The sequence below is a fragment of the Panthera onca genome, chromosome X (assembly GCF_046562875.1).
Source record: "Panthera onca isolate mPanOnc1 chromosome X, mPanOnc1 haplotype 2, whole genome shotgun sequence".
Taxonomy (NCBI): domain Eukaryota; kingdom Metazoa; phylum Chordata; class Mammalia; order Carnivora; family Felidae; genus Panthera; species Panthera onca.
Window position 1 is genome coordinate 117,516,531 of NC_138357.1, and position 27,353 is coordinate 117,543,883.

Consider the following 27,353-nt stretch of genomic DNA (forward strand, 5'->3'; position numbering starts at 1 on the left):
CACTGATTCTCAGAGAATAAAAGTATTTTGAAATAGGGTTCTTTCTGCCGGACTTGCTAATCCATCGAGCTCAGAGCCCTCTACTACCCAAGTATGAAGCAGCCATCACAAATAAGATGTACGATCACTTCGGAACAAAATCGGTTTATTTGGATTTGGGACTCTGCATTGTCCTGTCTCTGCTGCCTGACCTCCTCCTGCCACGACTCCTGGACCTGGAGGAACTCTGGCTCCGGCTGGCCCGGATGCGGCTGCCATCCCTTTTTCTTCCTCTACTGCGCGAACTGTGCCTCTCGCGACTCTTTGACAGGTGTTTGTGAGACTTCTTCCCCCGGTGGCTGCTTCTCCTTTTCCTCTCAGCTTCCCCGTTTCTCTTGTAGGAATGCGACGGACTAGGGCTTCTCCGCCTCCTGGGCCTCCCGTAGTAGTCGTCGTGGTGGCCCATCCTCTCTCTCCTGTCTGAGCCCTTGCCAAATGAGGAGCCAGTCCGATCTGGAGACAGGTAGATGTCTCTGTTAGCCTCCCAAAACTCATTGTTGGGATTTCGGAACACGTGGAGAAAGTTGCAGTGTTTTCCTCTCGGACACTGTTGTATTTCAAATAAACCTGCAATGGCACAGTGAGGAAACAGCATTTACTGCTGGCACTTGATCCTTTTCAGAGGGTACACTGCCGATGTTTGGAGGTGATAGACCTATTTTCTCCTGCGTATGTGAAAGGGGCTTACAGGGGAGCTTGGGTGGTTGATCGGTTAAGCGTCTGATTCTTGGTCTCGACTCACGTCATGATCTCACGGTTCGTGGGATCGAGCCCCGCATGGGGCTCTGCACTGACAGCTCCGAGCCCGCTTGGGGTTCTCTCTCTTCCTCTCTCTCTCTGCTTCTCCCCTGCTCTGTCTCTCCATAAATAAATAAGAAAATAAAAGGGGCTTACATAAATTGATGGCATAGCTCTGGTTCCCAGAATTTCAAAAATATTCAAATGCTCTAACAAATGACACTGTGAAAAGGTAACAAGCCAGAAGTTTTAATTAACCAGAGTCTCCTGTTCCCCGCCTGCATGACAGTGTGCAGTGCAAGCGAACAAATGGTGACCACATCCTTTTTTTTTTAGAGTTGCACCATCCCACTGATGGACAGTGTAAATCCCTAACACTGAACACCCAGCCCTTCGGAGTCCCTGCCTTACACTTTAAGAAGATGGTAAACACTGGCCAAATGCTTTTAAATTTATACCAAGTGCTTGTAATATAAAGGATTCTTGTCAAAGGTAAAATCTATCTGAACGATTCAGAGACCCTTGTGAGGTTTTCAAACTTTTTTTTTTTCAATCGGTAAATTCCCCAAATATGGAAAACAGTGAAAAGTGAAATCCCTCCACACCACACGTTATAAACAAAAAGTCAGGATGGACCAGAGTCCTAAATGTAAGATGTGAAACCATATGACTCTTTGTAGAAAACATACAAGTAAAATCTTTGGGACACTGGGCTGAGCCATGGATTCTTAGATAGGACACGAAAAGTACAAGCAAAAAAAGAGAAAAAAACCAGATTAAATAGATTTCATCACAACTAAAACCTTTTGTGCTTTACAGGACATGATCAAAGTGAACAGGCAGCATAATGGGAGAACACATTTGCAAATCCTATATGCAATAAGGGGCTTGTCTGCAGAACGGATCAAGCCCTCTTACAACCCAGTAATAGAAAGTCAACCTAATTAACAAGGGGCAAAGTATCTAAATAGACATCTCCCCAAAGAAGTTCTACAAATGGCCAATAATGAGGACACACGAAAACTGCTCAATGTCATTAGTTACGAGGGAATATCACAAAGTGGTTATTTCAAAAACGTGAAACCGTCTCCATGTCACACCCAGAGGTACCTCACTGAAGTCACACTGGATTCCCAGGAACCGACAAAAATAACCACCTTCGGGGAAAAAACAGTTCCGTCTCTTGCAGCCCACAAGCTTTCAAACGTAAGACGGAAAAGTTGGGCTTTCCAAAGGAAGGAACTCTAAATTATCACACACACACCCCCCGCCTTCAATAAATGGCTTTTAAGTGACAGCATCCATTAAGACCACGCTGCCAAAGATAAAGAATTCAAAAATCATAGATTCTTTTTAATAGTAGGCTTTAAGCAGACAACTGTAAAGCCAAGAAAGGGAAAGGGTAAGAGAAACGCTCCCCTGAGGCACGGATCGCTCTATCTCTTTGCTCCCGGAATGGTTCAACAATAAAGAGTTTGGCTAAGCCCATGTGACAGAGACGAAACAATAATGAGGCCTTCAAAACTGCCAGCTATTCAAAGGACAGACTCCTTCCTGGACGTGGCAGCCACACCGCGATGAGTCCGTCTGACTGAACGCACCCTCACCACACCCCACCATCATCGCTCTCCACTGCACAAACGCATGTCTTTCGAGCGAGGCAGGACATGTTATCATGTTTTAGGTGGCAAAGATGACAGGAGATCCGTTAGGGATAAAGATGGGGAAACAAACCAAGCTTGAGTGAGGGGAGTCCCTCTGACCGCCACGAGGAAGACGCGGCTTCCCACTGACACAACTCCCAGGCTTCCTCAAGTTTTAGAGCCCAGGACTGAGGACCAGAACACGGAGGTTCTAGCCTCCACTCTGCCACCGAGACACTGGGACTTCAGTCACCTCATCCATAAAGTGACCCACAAGTGTATTACAGATCTAAAACGGGAGGGCCTTTATAGGACGACCTCTGCTCGTCCGGTGTGAGGCAAAAGCTATGTTTCACCCCTTTAAAAGACCGCTTTTTCCCTCAAGAAAGCCCTCTTATACAACACTGGAACGAGTGGCGTAAAACCACTGTGCTGTATTTTACCACAAATTGCCATTTTCCACCGAGTCACCGGGCAGAATTCGCACTGGAGCTGCCGTCCCGCGTACCATCGCCCGTTAAACAGAGACAGGGCTGCTTGGCATTCTTCTTCCCTTTAAAAAACACACATTAAAGGGTGCATTTTACAGTAACTTTCTATTACGTAGATAAGCCCTACTGGTAATTAACCCTTCTAGTAGTTTATCATAGGACCACCAAGTCCACTGCTTTTACTCGAAGGAGTCCTCATGAGAGCATTCAAGCCCCTGATGCTCACAATCTATTCAGGAACACTTCGTACTAACCCTCTTGAGAGGTTCTGACGAATGGCCACCGGCCGGAGGCAAAGCTGCTTAAACCAAAGATCCGACCATTCAAAATGCAGACTGTCGGAGCCTCTCCTTTCTCAGCTAGGACTGCTAGTTTTCTTATCACAATGGTTAATTTAACCCATTAGCCATGGCATGGCCCAAACCAACAGCAAGACTGGCAGAAATGATACACCGATTGCTTTCTCAGTGGGCCAAATGCACGGAGATTACTTGGGGCTTCAATTTCTGGCTCTTTCACTGTATACTTTGCTGTTCTCTATTCTAGATCCCCCTTTCCAGTTTGTATTTTAATTATTAAAACTATGTAAGTAAAAAATAACCATTGCAAAAGACTCAAAACTATGTAAGTGTACAACGGATAAAATACAAATGCATTTTCAAATCCTTTCTATATAGATTTCTGTATTAGCTCTTGATATTTACATTTTTAAAAATACCATGCATATGAAAGCGATATATTTAGTGGAAGAACCCCAGATGGCAACATAATCACAACACTATACCATGACAAAACGTGAAGATGTTTATGTTCCAAATACTTACGATTGGTACTGAACATACACATTGCCTCTCAGGTGAGGTTCCAAGTTACAGCTGACCTAAGGAGCAATGAAAAATCTGATTTAAAAAAATGGAGGAAGGGGCACCTGGGTGGTTCAGTTGGCCAAGCGTCCGACTCTTGGTTTCTGCTCGGGTCACGATCTCACGGCTTGTGGGTTCAGGCCCCACGTTGGGCTCCATGCTGACAGTGCAGAGCCTGCTTGGGGTTCACTCTTTCCTTCTCTCTGCTTCTCCCCACCTCGTGCTCTCTCTCTCACTCTCAAAATAAATAAATAAAACTTAAAAAAAAATCTTATGAAGAAAAATGAAGGAAAAGAACCCCCCCACCTCCCAGGTCATCATAGGCATCTTGTCCAGAGTAACACTACCAAGAGTAGTTATCATTTGAAGATTCCAAAACCCAGATACAATACCACTCACAGGTCTATTTAAGGCATGCTTCAGCACACAGCAGTGTTGCAGGCCCCAATTATTTGATCCCTGTTGATATTAGATTCATTTTTCATAGATGTGAAATGCTTCACACATACATAAAAGTATAGAGAACAAAAATCAACCCATACATACACCACCCAGATTCAACAGTAAGGCTTTCTATTTTTGACTAAGAATGTTTAAATATGCAAAACATGAAAGACCCAGTTGAAACCCCTTCTGCCTATTTTCCCTCCCCCATCACACGGAAGAGCACCAGCCTGAGGCTGGCGTATCCTTCACATTCCAAATGGAAACACACATACAGACAACTGTCTACACAGAAACACACACACATAGCTATATGCACACAGACAGGCATATACACATATAGGCATGCCATAAAATACACAGGTATATTATGTATAGACAGGTCTATTATGAATAAATGGGGATATTTTTCGTGAATATATGGGTATATTTATGTTTACATATGCAAAGAAACTTGTATATGTATTGACAAATAATGTATAGTATTGCTTTGTACATTTAAAATTTTTACAAAAATAGCGTATATTTTACATTCTTTTTTCAAGGTATCATCACATAAACATGACTCATTTTAACTATATGCTGGATAGATCAAATTTTCAAATTTATTCAGCTACTCCTTTAAATGATAAATATCCAAGGTGCTTCCAATTTTTCATCAGCAAACAGTGCTGCAATCGGCATCCCTGAACGTGTCTCCGTGGGTAGGATCTCTCTAGTATGCATAATTAGAAGTGCTATCCCAGTTATACGTACCTTCCACTTCACTAAGTATTGACAAAGTGCTCTCTGAAGTGGTTTTGCTGATGGACACTTCCTCACCCAGTCTTAGTATTAACAGAATTTATAACTTTTCACCTGATAGGTGTGAATAATCTCATTTAATATGCATGTTCTATTACTAGTCAGGTTGAACATTTGATCATTTGCCTTCAAAAATGACAAATCTGGACATACAGATCAATGGAATGAAAGCTCAAAAATATACCCACGATTATATGGTCAATTAATTTTCAACAAAGGAGGCAAGAATATGCAATGGGAAAAAGTCTCTTTTATAAATGGTGCTGTGAAAACATGCAAAGGAATGAAACCGGACCACTTTCTAACACCATACACAAAAATAAACTCAAAATGGATGAAGGACCTAAATGTGAGACCTGAAACCATAAAAATCCTAGAAGACAGCACAGGCAGTAATGTCTCTGACATCAGCCAAAACAACATTTTTCGAGATAAGTCTCCTGAGGCAAGGGAAACAAAAGCAAAAATAAACTATTGGGACTTCATCAAAATAAAAAGTTTCTGCACAGCAAAGGTAACAATCAATAAAACTAATAAAAGGCAACCTATGGAATGGGAGAAGATATTTGTGAATGTCATATCCAATAAAGGGTTAGTATCCAACATATATAAAGAACTTATACAACTCAACACCCAAAAAACAAATAATCCAAGTAAAAATGGGAAGGCAGGGGCACCTGGGTAGCTCAGTCAGTTAAGTGTCCGACTCTTGGTATCAGCTCAGGTTGTGATCCCACAGTTGTAGCTTCAAGCCCTGCATCGGGCTCCATGCTCAGTGTGGAACTTGCTTGGGATCCTTTCTCTTTCCCTCTCTCTGCCCTCCTCTGCTCGTGTCTCTCTCTCAAAAATAGATACTAAACCTTTTTTAAAATAATAAAAATGGGAAGACATGGCGGCACCTGGGTGGCTCAGTAGGTTAAGCATCTGACTCTTGGTTTTGGCTCAGGTCAAGATCTCATGGGTTTGTGAGATGGAGCCCTGTGTCAGGCTCTGTACTGACAGTGTGGAGCCTGCTTGGGATTCTCTCTCTCTCTACCCCTCCCCTGCTGTTTTCTCTCTCTCTGTCTGTCTCAAAAATAAACATTAAAAAAAAAATGGGAAGACACTAACAGACATTTCTCCAAAGACATCCAGATGGCCAACAGACACACGAAAAGCAGCTCAACATCACTATCAGGAAGTGCAAATAAACACCACAATAAGATACCACCTCAAACCCGTCAGAATGGCTAAAATCAAAAAGACAAGAAACAACAAGTGTTGGCAAGTATGCAGAGAAAAAAGAACCACTGTGTACCGTTGGTAGGAATGCAAACTGGTGCAGCCACTGTGGAAGACAGTATGGAGGTTCAAAAAATTAAAAATAGAATTACCATATGATCCAGTAATAGTACTACTGGCTATTTACCCACAGAAAATGAAAACACTAATTTAAAAGGACACATCCACCTTTATGTTTATAGCAACATTATTTACAATAGCCAAATTATGGAAACAACCCAAGTGTCCACTGAACGGATAAAGAAGACGTGGTAATATACAATGGAATGTCCTTCAGCCATAAAAAGAATGAATGTTGCCATTTGCAACAACATGGATAGAGCTAGAGAGTAGAATGCTAAGCGAAGTAAGTCAGAGAAAGACAAAGACCATGATTTCACCCATATATACAATTTAAAAAAATAAAGGAAAAAAAACCTGAAAAACTAGAGAACAGATAGTTACCAGAGGGGAGGTGGGGTGGGGAGGGAAGGGGGATGGGTGAAATGGGGGAAGGGGATTAAGAGTACACTTACCTTGACAAGTACTGAAAAATACACAGAATTTTGGAATCACTATATTGTACACCTGAAACTAACACTGTATGTTAACTATGGTGAAATTAAAATAAACTTAAATTAAAAAAATAGGACTTGTTTTTTTATTTAATGGTATAAGAAGGTCCTCAAATGTTGATACAAATGTTTAGCTTTTATTTTCAAAATGAACCTACATTGTTACAATTTTGTTCTAGAGTATTTTTATTAGAATATCCACAGAGGTAGATCCATAATGATAGCTTCTAACCCCTTCCTTAGAAGGAGGACTAAAAGGCCTGGGGAGGCCATGTCAGTTACACCAGCAACTTTAGAGATCATTTAATCCAGTGGCTCCCAAGGACCCATTAATTTTCCATGATAAATTCAGTATTTTGGAAATTTTCTTACCAAACACCTTTCCATTTAGAACTTCCAATGTGATTAGCATGAGCTTGGCCAATAAAATTCTAAACCAGAAAAAAAACCACGCCATGGCTAGCGGGTGCAGCCCATTAGAACGAATGGTGGGGTCCCCACTAAGCAGGTGGAAGTTTTGAAAGCAGCCGCACCACTGACTTCACAGAAGCAGTATAACGTAGGCCCACAGGTGGTCCCACAGATCAGAAGGCACTGATGTAGTCAAAGTCCCTCCCCTTCGGGATGAGGCAGAGGCAGGAAGAGGTAAAATGACATGCTCAAAAGCCCAGAGCTACTCAAAGCACGCAGACTCCTCGGTCGTGCTGCTAATGTGCTAATGTGCTACTGTGCCGTGTGGGGCCGGCCCTTCCACTCTCGTGTTCGCTGCCTGTGTCGAGAAGCGGTGTGAAGACTGGAAGGAAGGTGCACGCCACAGAAATAAAACATAAAGGGGGAAGAGAAATTTTAAAATAATTTTTTTTTAATTTTGCACTCAGTGGACAGAAGTATAGCTTTGGCTTCTGTGAGTGCTGCTGGTGCTTAGCAATTGCTCTGTTCCCTGGCTATTACACCTTGCCCCTGGTCAGTGCCAACGAACACGGGGAAAAAACAGGATTTTATTCCTTTTTTTCCCCTCCAAATTATGGGACGTTTTCCCCACCCTAACACAGCAAAATCATTCAGGTTCGGAACTGATCAAATCACAGATGAGGTAGGAGGCCATGCTATGCTAGGATTCAATTCCTGGGTCCTGAGAGCAGCAGCTATTGACCTCTGCCTTTATTCTTGCCTTAAGGAATGTTCTCAAATAACTATCTGTAACCCGAAATGCTCTTTTTTTCACCCAGGATGCTGCACCACAAGCCATGATTTGGAGAACACCGTGTTCAGTATTGAGAGTACTGAATGAACAAAAACAACGTCAAAAAAAGGAATCAAGGTTTCTTTTCTAGGGTAGCTCCAGAAGACCGAATAGGTTCCTAGGATGGAGATTGCAAGCAGGCACCATCAACAAAATGCAACAAATTCAGTAAGTGGTGTTCCACTGTATACACTGCGGCTCTAGGTGAGATCCACTACAGTTGGAAGGGAGGGAGTGCATCCTCTGTCATACACAGCCTCTAAATGAATGCTGGGATGGTTATGTGCAGGACCTTATGCTGAGAGTTCATAGGCTGGGAAAGAGTTGGACTATAAAGGTACTATGAATACATGAGAGATCCTTCCATCCATCTAGATCCTGGAATCCAGGAAACAGCACACTAGTACACAGGACTTCACACAGTCCTCTACTGCACAGGCACCGACGCAGGGGGGAGGCCAAGGAAATCACATTTGAGCGCCTGGGTGCCCACCAGTGGACTAGGCGCTGTACCATCACACACACCCAGCCCAGGCAGGGAGCCTACACCCTAGCACTCATGTCCTACGGGTCACGTTGGTGGCAGGTGAGCAGTCCCCTCCTTCATGTGCATTGTGCACGCCCACCTTGAATTGGATCACTTTCCCAACGTTCTTGAACTCGGGAAGCACGTCATCATAGAAGTCCAGGAACTGCTGGTAGGTTTCCTCTTCACTGTACTCTAGGCTTGCATCAGGGTCATAGTCGTCCCTTCTGCACTGCTCCATCCCAAATGTCGTAAACATGCTTTTAATCAGAAGTGTGGGACTCGAGGATGGGAAATTGTGTTTACGTGAGCACCTGCATACGAAAGGGAGACTTAAATGCAGCAGTCCAATAGTTACAGTATCAAAAGCTCACTTTAAACTTTGGGATAGAGACCCAAATAACTTGGTTGTTTCCACTTGCAAGATAATAAGCCCTATCCAGATGTCCAATTTCAACACCTAAACTGTTCTAAGACTGACCAATATACTTGCTTTCATGAAGATGTAAAGTTGCGAATTGTTTCCAAGTTCATATGCCATTCAGCTGCCTTTTGGTGATGCTCACAAAGCCTCCTACGTGTAAAAGTGCAGGAAAAAAAAAGGTCCGCTGCCATGACAGATTGTGGTGACAGCACGAAGATACCGGATGTGGAACTCATGAGGAAGGGGAGAACAATACGATCCTGGTTCCATACAATCTTCAACTAACTCCGTGCTTAGAGAATATAAGAGTTTCGAGCTAACGGAATACTTCAATTTCACATGTGTATAGCATTTCATGGTTTCTGTGGCATTTTTCTATTTCTTCCTCTGATCCTTGCAACCCATTAGGACAGTCAGGGCCAGTATTTTCCCCACTTTGCAAAGAGGGAAGCTGAGGCATACTTATCCAAGTCACATGGCTGGTAAGAGAGGATTCAAGAGATCTGAGTTCACCTGACTAATGCCTGTTCATTATATGGTGTGATGAATGCAATTAGTTTTCATGTAATGAAGAGGGTAACCATTATGAAGAACATTTTTCTTTTCACAGTTTAAACTGAATCATGTTATACCTGAATATTTTAAGTCTTTTATATGAGTTTACTTTATTTACTTCCTTCTCCAAAAATGAGGGGCAAAAAATGTAGTTCAAGGTTCTAAATCATCAAATTTTCCTGATTAGATTTCTATTAAAAAATTCGTTGAGGCAAAATTTTCAAGAAAAAAAAATCCCCACAACTTAGGAAGAAAAAAAGCTGAAGAAAAAGGCAAGTGTTAGAAAAATCAATGGCCTTGAAATGCCTAAATGTTGAACTCCTACTCACTTTCCACATCCGTAATACATCTGTGCACCGAGGGAGACAACGCATACAGAGTACCTCCCATACATCATACCCAGTACAGAGATGCACAGTGTCCATTAATGTGAAATGTTCAAAGGACCCTCCTATATAGATTCAGTTAGAAACCTTGTGATGAGATCCATCTTCCCAAGTAGAGCTACCAGCAATACAGAGAGTGAAACCTCAACCTGACTACAAGTGTTGGTGGTGAATCAGAATTTTCCAAGTACGAAGCACATAGAGACTTCAACAAGAAACCAATTTAACAAGGTTAAAATTCTGCTCATGGGATTATTACATCTGAATGAACTTGGCTCTAATTCCCAGGGTGTCAAATGAGCATTTGAGTTTTGGAACACAGCCAAAGTCCCTGTCTAGGGAAAATCCCCACTTGGCCTGGAGACAGTCCATACAATCGGAGTTCATTCGGGGCCAGCCCTAAAGCGCCTACTGAGAAGTCCTCTCAGACAAGAGAGATCTGGGAAGGCAATCTAAAGGTGTGGTACCAAACCTGTGTGATTCCCAGAATCACTGGAAGGAACGGAGATTTCTCAGGTTCTGTTCCAGACCATCTGTTAAGAGCTCAGGGTGGGAAACCCATATTTTCACAGTAACTCTCCCCACCTGATACTGAAGGTCAGCCATGTTTGCGAAGCCATGGTTTAGGCTTATCAAGCAGTTAGTTGAGTAGAGAGTAAGACTGCCATGAAATCACATAATAAGACATTACCCAAGCCCAAGGTCGGCCCGTGAACCATATGGTCTCCAGATGCCCCTCAGGTATAGCCAACTGACTACACCTCTTTTTCTCTTCCTGAGGGGGCACCCAAGGTCCCCACTACCTTTGTCCTCCACAGAACCAAGTTACATGCTGAAATTAGGCTGCAACCATTTATTGAAGGTCTCTGTAAGAAACATTTTTGGGAGGGGCACCTGGGTGGTTCAGTCAGTTAAGCGTCCAACTTCGGCCCAGGTCATGATCTCACAGTTTGTGAGTTCGAGCCCCACGTCGGGCGCTGTGCTGACAAGTCAGAGCCTGGAGCCTGGTTCCAATTCTGTGTCTCCCTCTCTCTCTGCCTCTCCCCCCACTCATGCTCTTTCTCTCAAAAATAAACACAAAAAAAAATTTAAAAAAGAAACATTTTTGGGAAAATTTTGTAAGCAGCTGTTAATAAAACATCTATCAAAGTGTCCATCTCCTTACTCCAGGTCTTTACGCAGTATTCCGTGGGAGAAACATGTAGAATCTGATGCCTGGAAAATCTCTGTCTTTCCGGAGATACCACTCATTCTTCATTTTTGGTAAGAACTAAGTGAGCCATTATCTGCCCAGGCTATGTTACAATCCAGGGCCAAATGTACCGCCCATTCACAATAGGTCACTTTCTCCTCCCTTCCTTGTTCTCCATTTCTCTGGGTAAACTTAGTGCAGTAGATTACGAGCCCTCTTTAAATCACTCCTGGAAATCAGTGAATTATAAATATTCTGATAAATAAGTTTTACTTTTCATCAGCAATTATGTTTTCAGGAGGAAAAAAAATAGAACTCCCCTCAAAGCTGTGACTCCAAAAAGTATCAATTCCAGAAAGGTTCTAGAATTGAACCGTGTACTAATTACGAAAACAAAACCACCGAAGAAATGCTTAGGTTATGGAAGTGTCTGTCTGACGATGGGACAAGCCTCAACAGCAAAGAACGGTTGTGTGAGTCTGGAGCAAGGCACCGCAGCCCTTTGTCGAGGAGGAACAGCTTCACTGTCTGAAGGGATGGTGCTGGATTTCAAAATTGCTCATTGCATAGAATCTGATTTCACAATTCATCACTGGAATGATGAAAGTACCCAAATGTTCCCAATTTCACGTGCCAAGGAAAATACTAAGAAATGTTCACAAACTAATCTGATCACTGCCAATTATCTCCTTGAAACAATTCTCAGGGCTGGGTTTTGAGAGCCTGACAGTCCGCTCTCCTTTCGGCAGACAAGTACTGCTGGCTGATTGCCTGAAATCATTTAGGCCATCTCCCCTTCTCTCATTTCTGCCCATCGAAAGGAGAATTTAGAATCACATGAGCACAGTCTTCAAATTCAAGGAAATGCTAGAGATACATCATAAACGAGAAGTCCTTCAGCTAGAAAACTTTAAACGCAATCTGGTTCGGCCACCCACACAAATGTGAATGTGTATCGAGTCTCAACAGTTCTCTTTGGTGGGGGGTGTTTAACATCAATTATGACTATTTCTTGATGAAATTAAGTAAATTTCAGGAAACACTTCTGAAGGTACAAAGGGGAATATAAAGTCTCTTCTCCTTTCCCTAGTTCCCAGTTCCTCAAGAGGATGCTTCCAGTACTGACCGCATCCTGTGAGCCCTTTCACAGATACTGTAGGTTTACACAAGCCCGGCTCTAAATTGTAAATGGAGCCACGCGTCCTATGTTAGTGGCTCTCAATCCCAGGGCGCATGAGAAATGTCTGAGGGCCTTTCAAAAGTAAGGCTGCCCAAGTCTCACAGATTTACTCAACTTAAGGTAGGACACAAACTTTTTAAAGCTTTCTAGAGGATTCTAACGTGCACCTGCATTGAGAACCATTGCTCTTAAAAAATGTAAAAGGGCATGAGGGCTTAAATGAGAAATGAAAAATAAAAAATAAGAGAAAGTTCATATTTTCAAAGAAGGAAATGGAACTCATGGCATGGATAATTTTATGAATCAAGTGAGCAACAACATAAAGTTTTCTCATTAAATACATATGAATTTGCTTATTCATATCCCTTTTGGGATTAACAGGATACTAAGAAATGATTAGATCTCTTCTGCCGAATGCTTAGTAATAATCAGATTTTTGTCTTGGATAGATTAATTCACCATTATGAATTATTTATCTACTTTGAGTTGTTCATTCATAAATAAGCCAAATTATAAAAATCATCAACGCCTGGCATATACCATTTAAATATCTGCTAAATGAATGAAGACACTGACACTTAGTTCTCCACATGAATGTCCTGTTTCAAAAACACTGAGCCACAAGAGGCGGAACTGAGTGTCTCAGAGAATGAGGGCAACCAGAACACAACGAAAGTAGCAGCAAACACTCAAGACAGTGTTTGCCGTGTGCCCACCACGGTCCTCTGTGCTCTCCCCGCACGCGCTCCTCACAGCCTCACAACTGCCTCCCTTGGAAGGGAGATATACCATTTTTAATCCCCATTTTAGAAATGAGGAAGCTAAGGCACAGAAAGTTTAAGTAACTTTGTCTCTCTTTTTTTTTTTTTCTTAAGTAACTTTCTCAAAGTGACAGCTGCTAAAGTCAGTTTCTGCACCCGGGGTCTGTTCCTCCGTCAGAACAGACAGACTGAGAATGGAGAATTACAATACTTTTCCTCACTCCTTCCGGTCCTGTCTTTCACAGATAGCCCTCTGGGCATGCCAATTTTTTAAATTTAAATTTTAAACTTTAATTAATTAGCTTATTATTTTTTTGAGGCATGCCAATTTTTTAAAGCCTCTTTTGTGCACAGTGTCGGCCATTCAAAAAAAGAAAGCCAAGCTACTCCAGCGTATTGAGTTACATCATTTCCCCATCCAAACCGCCCCACGCAGACCCATGCAAGCACAGGAAGAGAACGAAAAGCAAAAGGTCTTCGCGAAGCCGTGGAAGGAGGGCAAAGGAAGCCCGGTCAGAGAACCAGCCTGAGCCCGCCCAGGGAACGGGTACAGGAGGAACAGCGGGCTGCACAAGTGGCAAGAATGCAGCAGGTACCTGATTGCAAACATGTCAAACTCAAGCCTGTGATGCTCCCAAAAGGGGAACTGAAAACCCTCGACATTTCAATTCGTGATAAAGCAAAATTAGTTACCTATCTCCAAATCTGCACGCTCCTGTTTTACTGTAGAATGGACAATTGGCTCGGTCTTTCTCCATTATCCGTAAGTCCGTCGGTGGTTCTGGGTTTTGCCATGTGGCACCATTTTCCAACTGTTGAAAATAACCATGACTTTACTGGTGGTGTAAAAATCCACAAAGAACTCAATGTTTCAAACATATCCAAATATTTTGGCTAACAATAAAAAATCGAGTTAAGAATATATACACATGGGTCATAATACACAATTGAGACTTCACAAACAACTGTCTGGAGACACGCACTGGGTGTTTGTTGGCTCCCACTCACTGCCCACAGCGGGCATCACTGTGGCTACCAGGAGCAGTCGCCAAGGTTTGCCTGCTGCCCATCCATTCTGAACAGGGTCAAAGGACTTGTCAGGGAGCCACCCGAGGGAACGTTACGCTGCGCTGTAGCAAATTAAACCGTCTATTTTGGGGAAACAGCGTGTCATGTTGCTCACACACACTTTAAGGACTATAAATAAGCAACATCCACAGGGCTGATTTGATACCATTTGCTTTTGTTCGTCAGGAAACTCCTGCCGTTGTTGTCGCTGCAGTTAAAAAGTCACAGAGCCACAAAAGAGATTCCAATATTCAGACATGACCTAAATAGCTTACCACAAAATTAACATTACTAGAACTGTTTTTATAGAAAAAAACTGTTTTTATAGAAATGTTCACTAGTTTCGAATTCTGAATGGAAGGTTTAAAAATACCTCGTTTTCAGCCTGCTCCAGCATCTTCTGCACAGCTTCCTACAAATGGTGCAAACACAGGACTAATGAAAACGTGCAAGTCAGGAAAGTCACGTCTGGTTTCTCTGGTTAAGAATCTCAAGTGTAACAATTAAAAAAAAAAAAAAAAAACAACCAACAACAAAAACAAACCACACACACAAAAGGCTTCAGGTTCTAGTTTGTTCTCTTCTAGCACAGATCTTCTGAAAAGCCTTCAAAGTACATATGGCTGAGAATGTTTATTCAAATAGGGCATTGAACAGCTCACATGGCAAAACAGTCTTATAAGTTTCAGTAATAGTACCATTTAGCATATTTACTCATATATACCATATTCTAGCTTTTAAGATGAGTGATCTAGTATTAGTGAATATTACAAAATGTAATGCTCAGAAACGTCATCACCACTTAAAAGAGGTTAAATCATGACATGAACAGTAGTAGTTCGGGTTGATGACAAAATCTCAAAGTTTTTGGTAGGGCAAAGGAAATCCTGCAATATGCCAGTCAATTCTGAGCTCACTGTCACTTAAACACATTTTAAAATCTTCTTGACAGACCTCTCTTCCCCAGCCCCCAAGAGCATGACCTAGAAGACTCATCCGTCTGGCTGCTGGAGAACTCTACCTGGCCACGTGGGGTGCTGGCTTAGTGTGCCCACGGGCACAGCTCTAGCTCTTTCCTATCCCCATCCACCTGGCTGCCCCACACCTGGTAACCGGTGCTGCCATTTGCTGGCTTGTTCCGCCTAACAGCCTAAAAAGTAGAACTGGAATGCCTCTCCTTCTTCCCCTCCCTGTCCACTCAATCTACAAGCTGGAGTCCCAGTGACTCTGCCTCCACACACCCCAAATCTGTGTGATTGATACGAATCTGATATGAAGCACTCCCCTTCAAACCACCATCATGTCCGATCTGGAACAGACTGTCTAATCGGTCACTCTATATCCACTCTTGCCTCCTTGGGTCACTGCTCCCTGCTCCCCAGCCCCCCTTCTTTACACAAGGCATCCCATCTGTTGGGATGCCTGGGTGGCTCAGTCGGTTGAGCGTCCGACTTCGGCTCAGGTCATGATCTTGCGCTCCGTGAGTTTGAGCCCCGCATCCGGGTCTGTGCTGACAGCTCAGAGCCTGGAGCCTGCTTCAGATTCTGTGTCTACCTCTCTCTCTGACTCTCCCCCAGTTCATGCTCTGTCTCTCTCTGTCTCAAAAATAAATAAACGTTAAAAAAAATTTTTTTTAATAAAAAAAAATGATCTGTTAAGGGTACAGATATAAATTAAATGAAGTCAAACCCTGCTTAAAAACTGTGTGATGGCTTCCCATGACACTTAACATAAAACCCAAACTCCTTCTCCCAGTCCAGGAGGCCTTACATGATCTGACCCTGCCTACCTTCCTGACCTCCTCCCTAGCCCCCACCACTCTCTCCTTTGTTCTCTAAGATTTCAGACACCCTGACATTTTTTCAGCTCTGTGCTCAGGTTCTTCCCTCTGCCTGGATCCCTTCTCCCAAGATCTCTGCATTCAGCTCAAACATCGGCTCCTTAGACAAGTCTTCCTTGGTGAGGGCAATCTAAAAAAGTACATTCCGACCTAATCACTATTACATGACTCTGCTTTCTTTCTTTATAGCACTTACCATTATCTCAAAGCACTTAAAATTATTTTTTGCTTACTTATTATCTAGTTCCCCCATCTAAAACACTCGGGGAGAGCAAGGACTGTCTTTTTCACCATTCTACCTCCATCTACTAGAAAAGTACCGAGCATACAGCAGAAACACAGATTGCATATCTCTTTATACATGTTTAGAACCTACTTCATTCTACCTGCCTTTCCGTAATGTCTCACCAGGCTTTTTTTCAAACAAAAGCCTTAGTTTTTTTTTTAAAGAAGCCTTAGCTTTTATCTGATGCCAGAAAGACCTCAATTGAGAATATTCTACTGTAAAATGGGAATCAATTACTCTGTAAAATAATGACAAGCTCCCAACAGTTTTCCTGCCCCCTAAAAACCTAGCATGGTCTCATCTGTAACGCAGCTCTCAAATAAGGGTGTTAAAAATCTGCACTGCAATTAACTGAAGGCCTGAGACACAAAAAACAAAGTTCACGGAGGCTGCTTCTACCCTATCACAACTAGGACAGACAAATCCATTTTTCTCCATGATAAGGTGACTACCCATTTTTATGCTATTCAAACTTGGGAATATGATGGAAAAGATACATCCTGATGAGTCAGTCAAGGAATGATGAGCTATGGGATCTTGGAAATAAATACACAGCATTAAGGAACAGCAGCAAAACACATCAAAGCAATCTTTAAAAGATCCTGGAAGATATATACGTAGACCTCATACATTTCTTTCTTTAATGAGTGACTACGTGTTACCTACAATGACCTTGATAGCCAAGTTGGAAAGGGAGTCAATATTTAGCAACAAAAAATATTTCCTAATTCCTCAATATGTGAGTTTGTGATTTCTTTCAACCAATTCATTCTTGCTGACATGCCATAAGCAGCTAAGTGTCTTATTTACTAAATAAGTGTGGAAACCATACAAAATATTCTCTGAATGAGTCAACCCACATACAACAGAAGCTCAGAAAAACACTTTGGTGTGAATGTAAAGAGCCAGAGGGAAAAAAAAAAACAAAACACTTGCACTAGAGTGATACAAAGTATAAAGCAGGGGCCAGACGCTTGATTTTAGAAATAGTTTTATTGGAACACAGCCACAACCATTTATTTATGTATTATCTCTGGCTGTTTTCATGGCGCACCAACAGAGTTGGATATTTGCAAGAGAGACCATACAAACTACAAAACCTAAAATATTTACTCTCTGGCCTTTACAGAAAAAGTGTGCCAATCCCTGGTATAAAGGGGAAGAACGTTGATTTAAGGTATCTGCCATTGCAAAGACCCAAAGCAGAGCATCATAAGGCAACTCTAGTGTGTATCTATACAAAACAGGCCTCTTGCTAACCAGGAAAACAAAGTCCAAACCCTGATATGCCTATAGCTTATTCCTCAGCCCCAGCCCAGCCCAGATCTGCGCACTGAGAGGATACGCAGTGCGTTTATCCTCCTGTGACAGGAATCACCTCTCTTTCTCTCTTCTCCTGTAGCTTCTGCTCCTCCTCTTCTCTCTCTTTTCTCTGCTGCTCTTCCCATTCTTCCTTTAACTTTCTCTTTACAGAAAAAAAGAAAAGGAAAGGTAATTCTTCTCACACACTTTTTAAAAACATGTAACATATGGGGAAGATAAAGTAAAAGCTTTACCACTGGTAAAATGGATAATATCTATTCTTTTAAGTTCAAAACCCGTAACTCTTAATTAGAGTTATTTTGGTTAACTAGTTAGTTAGCTGGTTATCTGATGAATACCATACCTCTTGTTCTTCCTGTCGTTTTCGAGCTGCCTCCTCCTTTTCTTTCTTTATTCTGAATTCTTCTTGTGCTTTCTGCTCCCGAAGCAACCATGCCTCATGTAATTTTTGCCTATCAATGTAATGATGCAATCAAACAAAAGAAATCAGCATTAATCTACAAATACACCCAATGATAGCAAAATGATGAAGCTATCATGAAAGATATTTTCCAGAAAGCAGGTAAGTGGAAAGTAAGAGGAACAGAAGATATGAGTAGCTACCTTGGAAAAGCACTGCATCTCAGTAGCTCTTTTCCTAGAGGGTAACAGCTGAAAATCACTACGTGCACATTTGATACCTGTGACATCTTTTACATAGAACGATGACACTACAACTTTCCCTTTAGGTTGACCATTGTGATGTTTAGGTGTCAATAAAGATGCCAAGTTTCGAAGCACCATCTAGCTTTTCCCGTTCCGAGGGTCCTATCCTTTCTCTTCTATGCGTTTTACAAGTAGTGATGGAAGACCGCAGCACCATGAAAACCTGCCATCTGCTGCCATAGATCTTTGATGGCTAGTCTAGACAGTTAAGACACTCCTGTGGCTTGCCCCAAGCACCTACACTGCTCGAAGAAGGGAAATAAAACTATACCTGATCTTGTCTTTAAAATAAAGCTACAGGCTTTAAGATGACAAGGAGTTATAAAAATAAATGAGCAGGTGTCTAGTTTATTTTTGAAAATGGCCAATTATAAAGAGTGATGTTATCTTAAAATGGCAAGCGTCTCAGACATCCAATAGCACAGGTTCTAATTGAAAGATAGGTTACATTTCAAAAGCTCAAAAGTCAAGCAGGTGTCTATTTATTTATTTACTTATTTTTAATTTTTATTTTGGAGAGAGGGAGACAGAGACAAAGCATAAGCAGGGGAGGATCAGAAAGAGAGGGAGACACAGAATCTGAAGCAGGCTCCAGGATCTGAGCTGTCAGCACAGAGCCTGACGCAGGGCTCGAACTCACGGACCATGAGATCATGACCTGAGCCAAAGTGGGACACTTAGCCAACTGAGCCACCCAGGTGCCCCATGGTGTTTAGAACCTAGATTGCCATTTTGCCACTGAATTTGTAAAAGAGAAGTGAAATACGAGAAATGGTTCTTCAGCAATGTCAGGAGTTAAGTAAGGTTTTATGTCTAGTCTGGGGAACCTATTCACAGTATCAAATACCCTACGGGAAAACAGATTTCATTTCCAAGTACAGATGGTAGGAACACATCTTTTACCCATGGTAAAGATGGGCACACCGCATACATCAACATTGTAGGTTACATATAGATGTTTCAGTGTGTAGGACTCTAATTTATGAATCTTTTGAGGAATATATTAATTGTATACCAACCAAAAAAACAAAGTGCATATAAATCTAAGACCTCAAAAGAGTAAAATGGCACAAACTTTACAGTTTAGCAACTTGAATACAGTGTTGAGAACTAGGACTGCAGAGCTCTGGTCACTTAAGTACATCAAGTCCCTGCCCCGGGAAGCCTGGAGCAGATTCTAGCACGGCTTGCCGCAGTGGAAGGCTTGTCCTTAGACTGACCCCCAGAAACCCCACCCTCACCCCCCGCGAAAATGCCTGCCTGAGAAAGCTCAACACTGCCAGGAAAATGGAGCATTTGCTGTAGCCAACACAGGATGATCGGCCCTTGCCCTCCCTTAGAGCATTTACTAAAAAGGGCTTATGATTGTGAATAGGTCTCTCTCCAGGACCCGAGAGCCATTCGCTGGACATGCAGTCTTTAAGAAGGATAAGGCCTCTGTGTCCCAGCCTCTGTGAGAGGACAGACTGCTGAATTCTCTGCCTGCCTGCTGACAAACGCAGCTGGCCTGGTCACATTTACACTGACTGACCCTTTGTACTTCTTCACCTCTTGAATTCTCTTGGGCCCCTATACTCCTCCCGCTCTCTCCCTTTAAAAGACGCAAATCTCCCCTGCACAAATCAGAATGGAGCTCAGCTCTTTCCCCTACAGTCAGGAGAAACGGGACACAATCTGTTCTCACCACTTTCAAGTCTGCCTGTGTTATTCTCTGATGCTATACATCTGCTTTAAGGCAGTACATAAAGCCATACGGTACTGCCAGAGAATTAGTTCTCTTGTTTTTCAACAACACGGTATCATGCAACTTGTACAGGAACCAAAAAACACCAAAGGAACACAAATATCTGTCTATGTGATTTAAAAGCAGCACCTCAAATAAATGGGAAAACAAAAAAGTGACTTCCCTATATCATGCCATGTATATCATCTTCATCGTAAGAGGAATCTAAAACAAGCAGAGTTATTACAGCACCGCCCATCTGCTAACGTGATGGTAAGTGTATACACCTGCCGACTCATTCCGTCGCCCTAATTCTATGAGGTGGGTACTATGATTGATTTTATTTCCATTTTATCTCCAGATTTAAGATGAGGAAATTGAAGTTAGAGAGATAAGCAACTGGAACACAGCTGGTAAGCGGCAGGGCCACGGCTGCAATGCAGCTCTGGCTGAATCGACTCCATGGCCTGCATCACCACTATATTTTCTCTTGGCATTTTGCTGATTGCACCTATTTACGTGCTTAGGTGGAAAATAGGAACGAACTACATGCAAAGAAGCAACATTCCCTACTAAACACACATAGCTAGAGGGTGTCTATAAAGTTTTCTACTCCTTTTAAAAAACATTTACTTTTTATTGTGGCAAAATATATGTACCATAAAATTTAGGATTTTAACCATTTTTAAGTGTACGGTTGAACAGCATTAAGTACATGCACATTATTCTGCACCACTTGGGGAAAAAAAAAAAACTACCCCCTGAAAAATATTGAGGAGAAAATAGAATATGTTCATCATCTTGCGATGGAGTAGGCCTTTTACAGTCCAGACACCAAGGCCAGATATCACGATGAAAGTTGAGGACATGAAAATCAAACTATGGTGAGTAATGCCATAAGCCAAGTTAGGACTGATGACAAATGAGAAAAACATACATCATACATATGACAGATAAAGGATTAATATCTTTTTTTAAATTTTTCTTTACATTTTTTTTTAATTTATGTTGAGAGAGAGAGAGAGAGAGCGCACGCGCACGAGGAGCAGAGAGAGGCAAGGAGAGAGAATGCCAAACTCTGCACTTCAGCACAGAACCCAATGCGGGGCTCGAACTCATGAACTGTGAGATCATGACCTGAGCCAAGAGTCAGACGTTCAACCAACCGAGCCACCCAGGCGCCCCAACGATTAATAGTAATAATACTGCTTACACAACAAACTTTAAAAACATGTATCCCAAAAAAGAAAGGTACAAGACTTAATCTAAAATAGGTAATAAAATATATTAAAAAATACCAGGCTTACTAATTAAGAAATGTATATTTGAAACAATGAAATACAACTTTCACGACAGGAGGTTAAAAAATAGATGCCTAGTGTGAGTGAAGGTATGGGGATATGGGCACCTCGATTCACAGCTGGAAGGGCTGCATACTGGGATGCCCTTTCTACCCAACCACCGACATTTTACATGTACTTATCCTTTGATCCCAACAATTCCGTTTCTAGGCATTTTCCTGAGTAAAAAACAGGACAATTACCAACGATACATAAGCGTGGATACTCATGGCAACTTTTTACTGAATTATAAAAAATACCTAAGTATAAATTAATAAATAATAGGAAATTCATAGTAAATAATAAGTGAACGTTATTTAATAGCAAATAACCTAAACGTCCATCAGTAGAAAACTATAAATTATGAATAAAGAATTATGCCACATTCAAACAATGGACACTATGTTGCCACTGAAACTGTTGAATCGGGTATGTGAATCAACACTGAAATATAGGTCCTGGGGCGCCTGGGTGGCTCAGTTGGTTAAGCGTCCAACTTCAGCTCAGGTCATGATCTCGAAGTCCATGAGTCTGAGCCCTGCTTTGGGCTCCGTGCTGACAGCTTGGAGCCTGGAGCCTGCTTCAGATTCTGGGTCTCCTCTCTCTGCCTCTCCCTGCTCATGCTGTCTCTGTCTCTCAAAAATGACTAAACATTTTAAAAAAATATTTGAAATATAGGTCCTATATATTATGCAAAAAAAGCAATTTAAAAAATGCATAAATATCCTCCCATTATAGAAATAAACATGTATAGTACATTTACACGCTTAAATTTTTTTTTTAGAGAGAGAGAGCACAAGCAGGGGAGAGAGACAGAGGAAGAGAGACAGAGTGAATCTTAAGCAGACTGCACACTCAGTGCAGAGCTCAAAATGGGCCATTTTTTTAATTGAAAAAAAAATTTTTTTAACGTTTATTCATTTTTGAGAGCCAGAGCATGAGTGGGGGAGGGGCAGAGACAGAGGGAGACACAGAATCCAAAGCAGACTCCAGGCTCTGGGCTGTCAGCACAGAGCCCGGTACATGGCTCGAACCCACTGACCACAAGATCATGACTTAAGCCGAAGTCAGACACTTAACTGAATGAGCCATTCAGGTGCTCCCCCGACCCCCACTTACATTTTTAATGGTGGCTATCTTTGGGTGTGCTGATTTCATTGAAGCCCTTTCACTTTTTTACACTTATTTCAATTTCTCTTTCAAAAACATTTATATATTAGCAAAAATAGCGAAAAATACTTCCATTTAAGAAAAATGAGAACATCTAACTTTAGTCTGTCAAGTAGAGATTTAAATAGTTTATCCAAGGTATTTTATAAGACCTATGCTGTATAAGATATTATAAAGACCTGTACTAGTTCATAAAGACTTATAAAATTCAAATAAAACAACTGGGTTCATGAGGAAGTGCTCCGATCACTGCTGACCTCTCTATCTCCAACAGCATCTCTTCTTCTAGGTGTTGTTCTTCAATAAAAGCATCCTCCTCCTCCTTCTGTGAGAGTCCTAAGGGAATTTAAATGTTTTATTAAACGATCTGAATATTGTAAAACCTTGGTCAATGATTCAGAAAGAAAAAAGAAAAAAGATAAAAGCTAATCTTTACAGTTATGGTACGAACCTGTTTTTAAAGCCTTCTAATAATAAAGGGTCTAACAATAAAGGCTTCAACCAAATGTGTAACAATTTTGATACCCAAAAAGAACAATAATGGTAGATAACACATTAAATTTAAAAAATTAATTGATGCTTCCATCGTCATACTCAAAAAGGAGGTGGGGTGTGAGAAGGAACATTCATTTTTACAGAAAAACGGCAACAAAAAAAAATGTAGAAAGGCCGTCATTTTTGCAACCCCCACTTAAGAACTATTTAGAAAAAAATGCTAGAAACATTGGATGAAAGCTTGTTGGCAAGAAATTTATTTACCCCACCTCAAAACATGAGCGCACGGACGAGTACTAATTCCAAAGGGGGAATACCCTTTTCCGTGGAGCCATCTGATTGGTGACACTCTGACCGCTCCTAGCGTTACTAAGAGCAAAACAATGTGACATCACAGGCCCCCTGAGGTGTGCAATGACAGGTATACAGCATCGGCTTTGTAGTACTTGTCACAAGGAGTATAACTGTAAGCTAATCAGAAGATAGGCTAATCCAGAAGTCTGGGTGTTCCACCAGACAACTACTGTGGGCTTTGCACAATAATCAGTCTTGGTTTGGGAAAGTTCCAGTATGGCCTATATATCACAACTGAGGTATTGTTCCTTTACTTGGCTGCAAGTTTGATATTGTGGTTTTTATTCTTAGGAGATGCAGGATGAAGTATTTAGGGATGAGAAGTCATGATATCTGCAAATGACATGCAAAGAGTTTAGAAAAAAATGTGTACATATGTATCCATATATATCAAGAGAAAGTAAGGCAAATTGTTAACAATTGGGAGATCTAGATGAAGGGTTCGTGGATGTTTATTGCACCATTTTTTCAACTTTCTGTACACTGGACCATTTTCAAAATAAGAACATAGGAAAGTATTTTTAATATAATAAAAACTTTTATCCTTTCCTAGTCATAATTTAAATTTGAGAAAAAAGGAAGAAAACTGAAGTGATCCTAAGGAAATATAACAGAAGATCTCAGACTTAAAGGAAAAAGATTTTGTATCTGCCACATATATGTTGAGTACAGGTCTAATCAAAGGCACACCCAGTCCTAGATAATTTACTTAAGCGACTACACATTATTATTTTAGCACCTGAAATTAAAATAGGTAAAAAAAAAAAAAAAAAAATTAGGGTAAATCCTAACTCACACAGAATAAAATCTAATTATTCAGATCATTAAATGATCTAATTTACAGAGAGGGCCTTCCAAAGAACCTGGCAATGGGGCTATGATTGATTGACTTACAGAGGTATTCCCATAGAGTAGACATTGCCCGGGCACAGATGATGCTCAAAAACATGTTGCCTGACTCACTCAACCCCTCCATCCTCTTAAAGTCAAGCTCATACTCCTCAGAGGTGATCACTAACAGTACGAGGTATAGCATTTGCTCTATACATACAATCAAATATATGTAAGGATATATACAAGTATAGTATATCTAACCGTATTATACATATAACTGTACATACTGGAATCAGACAACTTGCTTTTTATTCTTAATGTCACCTTGGTTTCTGAGAAGGCAGCTCATTTCAGGCTATTTCAAGTAGAACTGGATGCTAAAGAGGCTTCTTGTAAATGAGCGGTCAATATTCCAGAAATTTCTACCACTCAGTTTCCAACTCACTCTTACAGAATATCTCTTCTAGCTTACTGGGTATTGTTTGCCCATCTGACATGTGCTACAATTAATAGCAGTGTTTGGTAGGCCACACTATTCATGAAGCACCACTAAGAATTAGGAGTTGGAGTGGGCCAAAGTTGGGGCAGTAGTCCAAAGACAAGTGCTTAGTCTTGGATCTGCCATTAGCTATACAATCCTGACCAAACCAGTGACTGCATCCTTCAACTGACTGAACTGCCAAAGGACATGACCAGATTGCTTCTCCACAAAGGCTCACTCTGAAAGCACTTTGCAAAGTCAAAGGGGGCGGGGGGGGGGGGGGGGGGGAATGAACACAATACAAACAGGTCTAGGATTTAAAACAGGGAAGATTAACAAGTTAAAAAAAAAAGTTATGTTGGAAGAGAACAGGTTAAGTACACAAAGTACTGTAGCTGAGATCGATAAGGGGAATGAGGGTGGGGCAGACACCAAGGACATCAATAACTGCAACCTGCCCTGTTTTTTCTTTTTATCCCTGAAGCTTTATCCCGCGTTTAGTGGTTCAGTGTTGAATGAGTAAAAGAGAGACACTAACACAGGTCCCAGGTAAACACACCACTCTTCCCATTTTAAATATTCCAAGTATTGCTACTAAAATAATTACCGGGCAACTCCAAGAGTAAATGAAATGTCTATAACTATGTTTCCCAAGGCCAGAGAATCTTGGTTACTTGAGGCCATTGCGGTGGACTACAAGAAGTGTCTAGATACATTTTGCGGTGGAGTGCAAGAAGTGTCTAGATACATTTGTGCAATGTATCCAAATATCAAACCATTACATTGTACCCATAAAACTAATGCAGTGAGGACTATAACTCAAAAGAGAGAGAGAGAGAATTGTCTGAATAATCGGGGTGGCAACCCTAACACAGTACTGTGTTGCTTCAGTGCTTCCATCAGCCTCTATAATGACTATGTAACTTTTAAAACTGCGTTAGTACTAATTTCATTGTATTAAACAGGCAGGTTTAATATATAAATGTTAGATTCTGCCTTGTGAAGGAGAAATGACACCACAGCCAGTACAGATGAAGGTGCCACAGTATTTTAATAGGAATAAAAAAAACTGCTAAATAACCACAGGGCAACACTAGCAGTGGCATTCCAAACTCCAATCAGTACCATGATCGTGCTTGTAAGCTTGCTTCACATCATCCCTAACATTACATTCACGTAGATTTGAATTTTACCGGATGTGTCATTTCACTTGGTTTGGTAATCTGTAAAGACATTGTTTTCTGGTCAGAGTTTCGTATCCAGTTTTGCGCTCAGATACATTTAAATGACAATAATAATCGGAGCCCACAAAGGGTCTCTTGTGTTACTCGAGAAACGGTGAAAGAGAAACTGGGGCAAAAGGTCTAAACCCCTCGAGCCCTGCTGGTTTTACAAAGGGAAACGTTCACCGAATACTTACTATGTGCAAGGGCTGTGCTAGCTGCTGTAATTCATGATGCCTGCACCTGTAATACCGGATACTTCATAAATACTTACACACGACCAGGGGCGATTCACCATGACCTGTCCCCCCCTCTTTTTAGGACGTTAACAGCGTTTCGGAAGTGGGTCTAACCTAACGGCACCCGGGAGGCAGGGGCCGCAGTAATTTTTCAGCGCGTACAATACTTGGCTTCCTTCTGGCACCGGGGCTTCAAGTCAGGACGGGAGCGGAGACAGCAATTTCGGACACACAAAACGGGCTGGGGAAATTACCTGAGTCTCTCAATCGAGCGAGTTCCTGCCGCCGTTTCTTTCGTTTCTCCTTCTTCAGGGCGGCTCTGAACTTTTTGTGACTGGAAGATTGAGACACGCACACGCCAGCATCACTTGACCGCACCTGCGGCGCTGCCGGAGCTTTCCGCTCCCCCCACCCCTTCCCGCCCGCCCGCCCGCTCCGCGCGCCGTCTCCTCGGCGCCCAGTACAGGAAATCGCTCGGGTGCCCGGGAGTGAAATCTTGCCTCCCGTGTTTTAATCACACAACACGGATTTACTCTCGCCTCGCCGTCCCACAAGCAGACGGCAGGTCTTTTCCATCACGCCCCCCGGTCCCCTCCTCACCTCCCCGAACCCACAACACGCGCCGGTGACAGGCTGGGGCGCGCCCGAGGAAGTGCTCGAGCGGCCACGGTGGCTCTTGCCTGGCCCAGCTCCCTTCTCCCTCCTGCCTACACATCCTCCATGTCCAGCCTCGGCCAGCTCCGTCCCCTCTTCTCGTCAGCTCATCTGTCACAGCCCAGCCTACCTCGGTTTCTCCGGAAACATCATCTTCCCGGGCGCCGCCATGTTGTCAGGGCAGCCACGCCCCTACGAGCTGGCCGGAAGAGGCCGGCTGACGAGCAAGGGAGCGGCCGCGCGCAGGCGCGTGTACCGCGGGGCGCCCCTGGGGGAACAAAGACGCATGGCGCGTGGGGGTTCTGATAGGCTGCTGGTGTTCCGAAACCGCACAAGTGAATGTCTCCTTCCCGAAAATTCCTACCCCTTCCTGAAAGTAATTCTTCCCTCCTAGCGTTTCCCCGGGAATATCACTACCTCTACCCACACCACACTGGTGTGTCTTGTGGCTAGGACGTTAAAGTTACACTTGTCTCTCTTGTCCTCATCGTCAC

At 42.2% G+C, this 27,353-nt stretch overlaps 1 protein-coding gene across 2 annotated transcripts; it reads right to left on the minus strand.

Annotated features, from left to right (window-relative positions):
* Positions 1 to 128: 128 nt before the first annotated feature.
* Positions 129 to 27,103, minus strand: ZRSR2 (zinc finger CCCH-type, RNA binding motif and serine/arginine rich 2). 2 transcript variants are annotated; one of them, XM_081792580.1, is made up of 11 exons: positions 26,990 to 27,103; positions 26,460 to 26,539; positions 22,837 to 22,915; positions 17,985 to 18,093; positions 17,697 to 17,783; positions 14,566 to 14,604; positions 13,818 to 13,936; positions 8,727 to 8,940; positions 3,736 to 3,791; positions 2,864 to 2,973; positions 129 to 606 (listed from the first exon to the last, which is right to left on the minus strand). In XM_081792580.1, the coding sequence occupies exons 1-11, from the start codon at positions 27,028 to 27,030 to the stop codon at positions 146 to 148; spliced, it is 1,395 nt and encodes a 464-aa protein (XP_081648706.1). In that variant the 5' UTR covers positions 27,031 to 27,103; the 3' UTR covers positions 129 to 145. The 2 variants fall into 2 exon arrangements, with proteins under 2 accessions (XP_081648706.1, XP_081648707.1); XM_081792581.1 differs by lacking the exon at positions 26,990 to 27,103 and adding an exon at positions 26,164 to 26,209.
* Between the last annotated feature and the right edge of the window lie 250 nt (positions 27,104 to 27,353).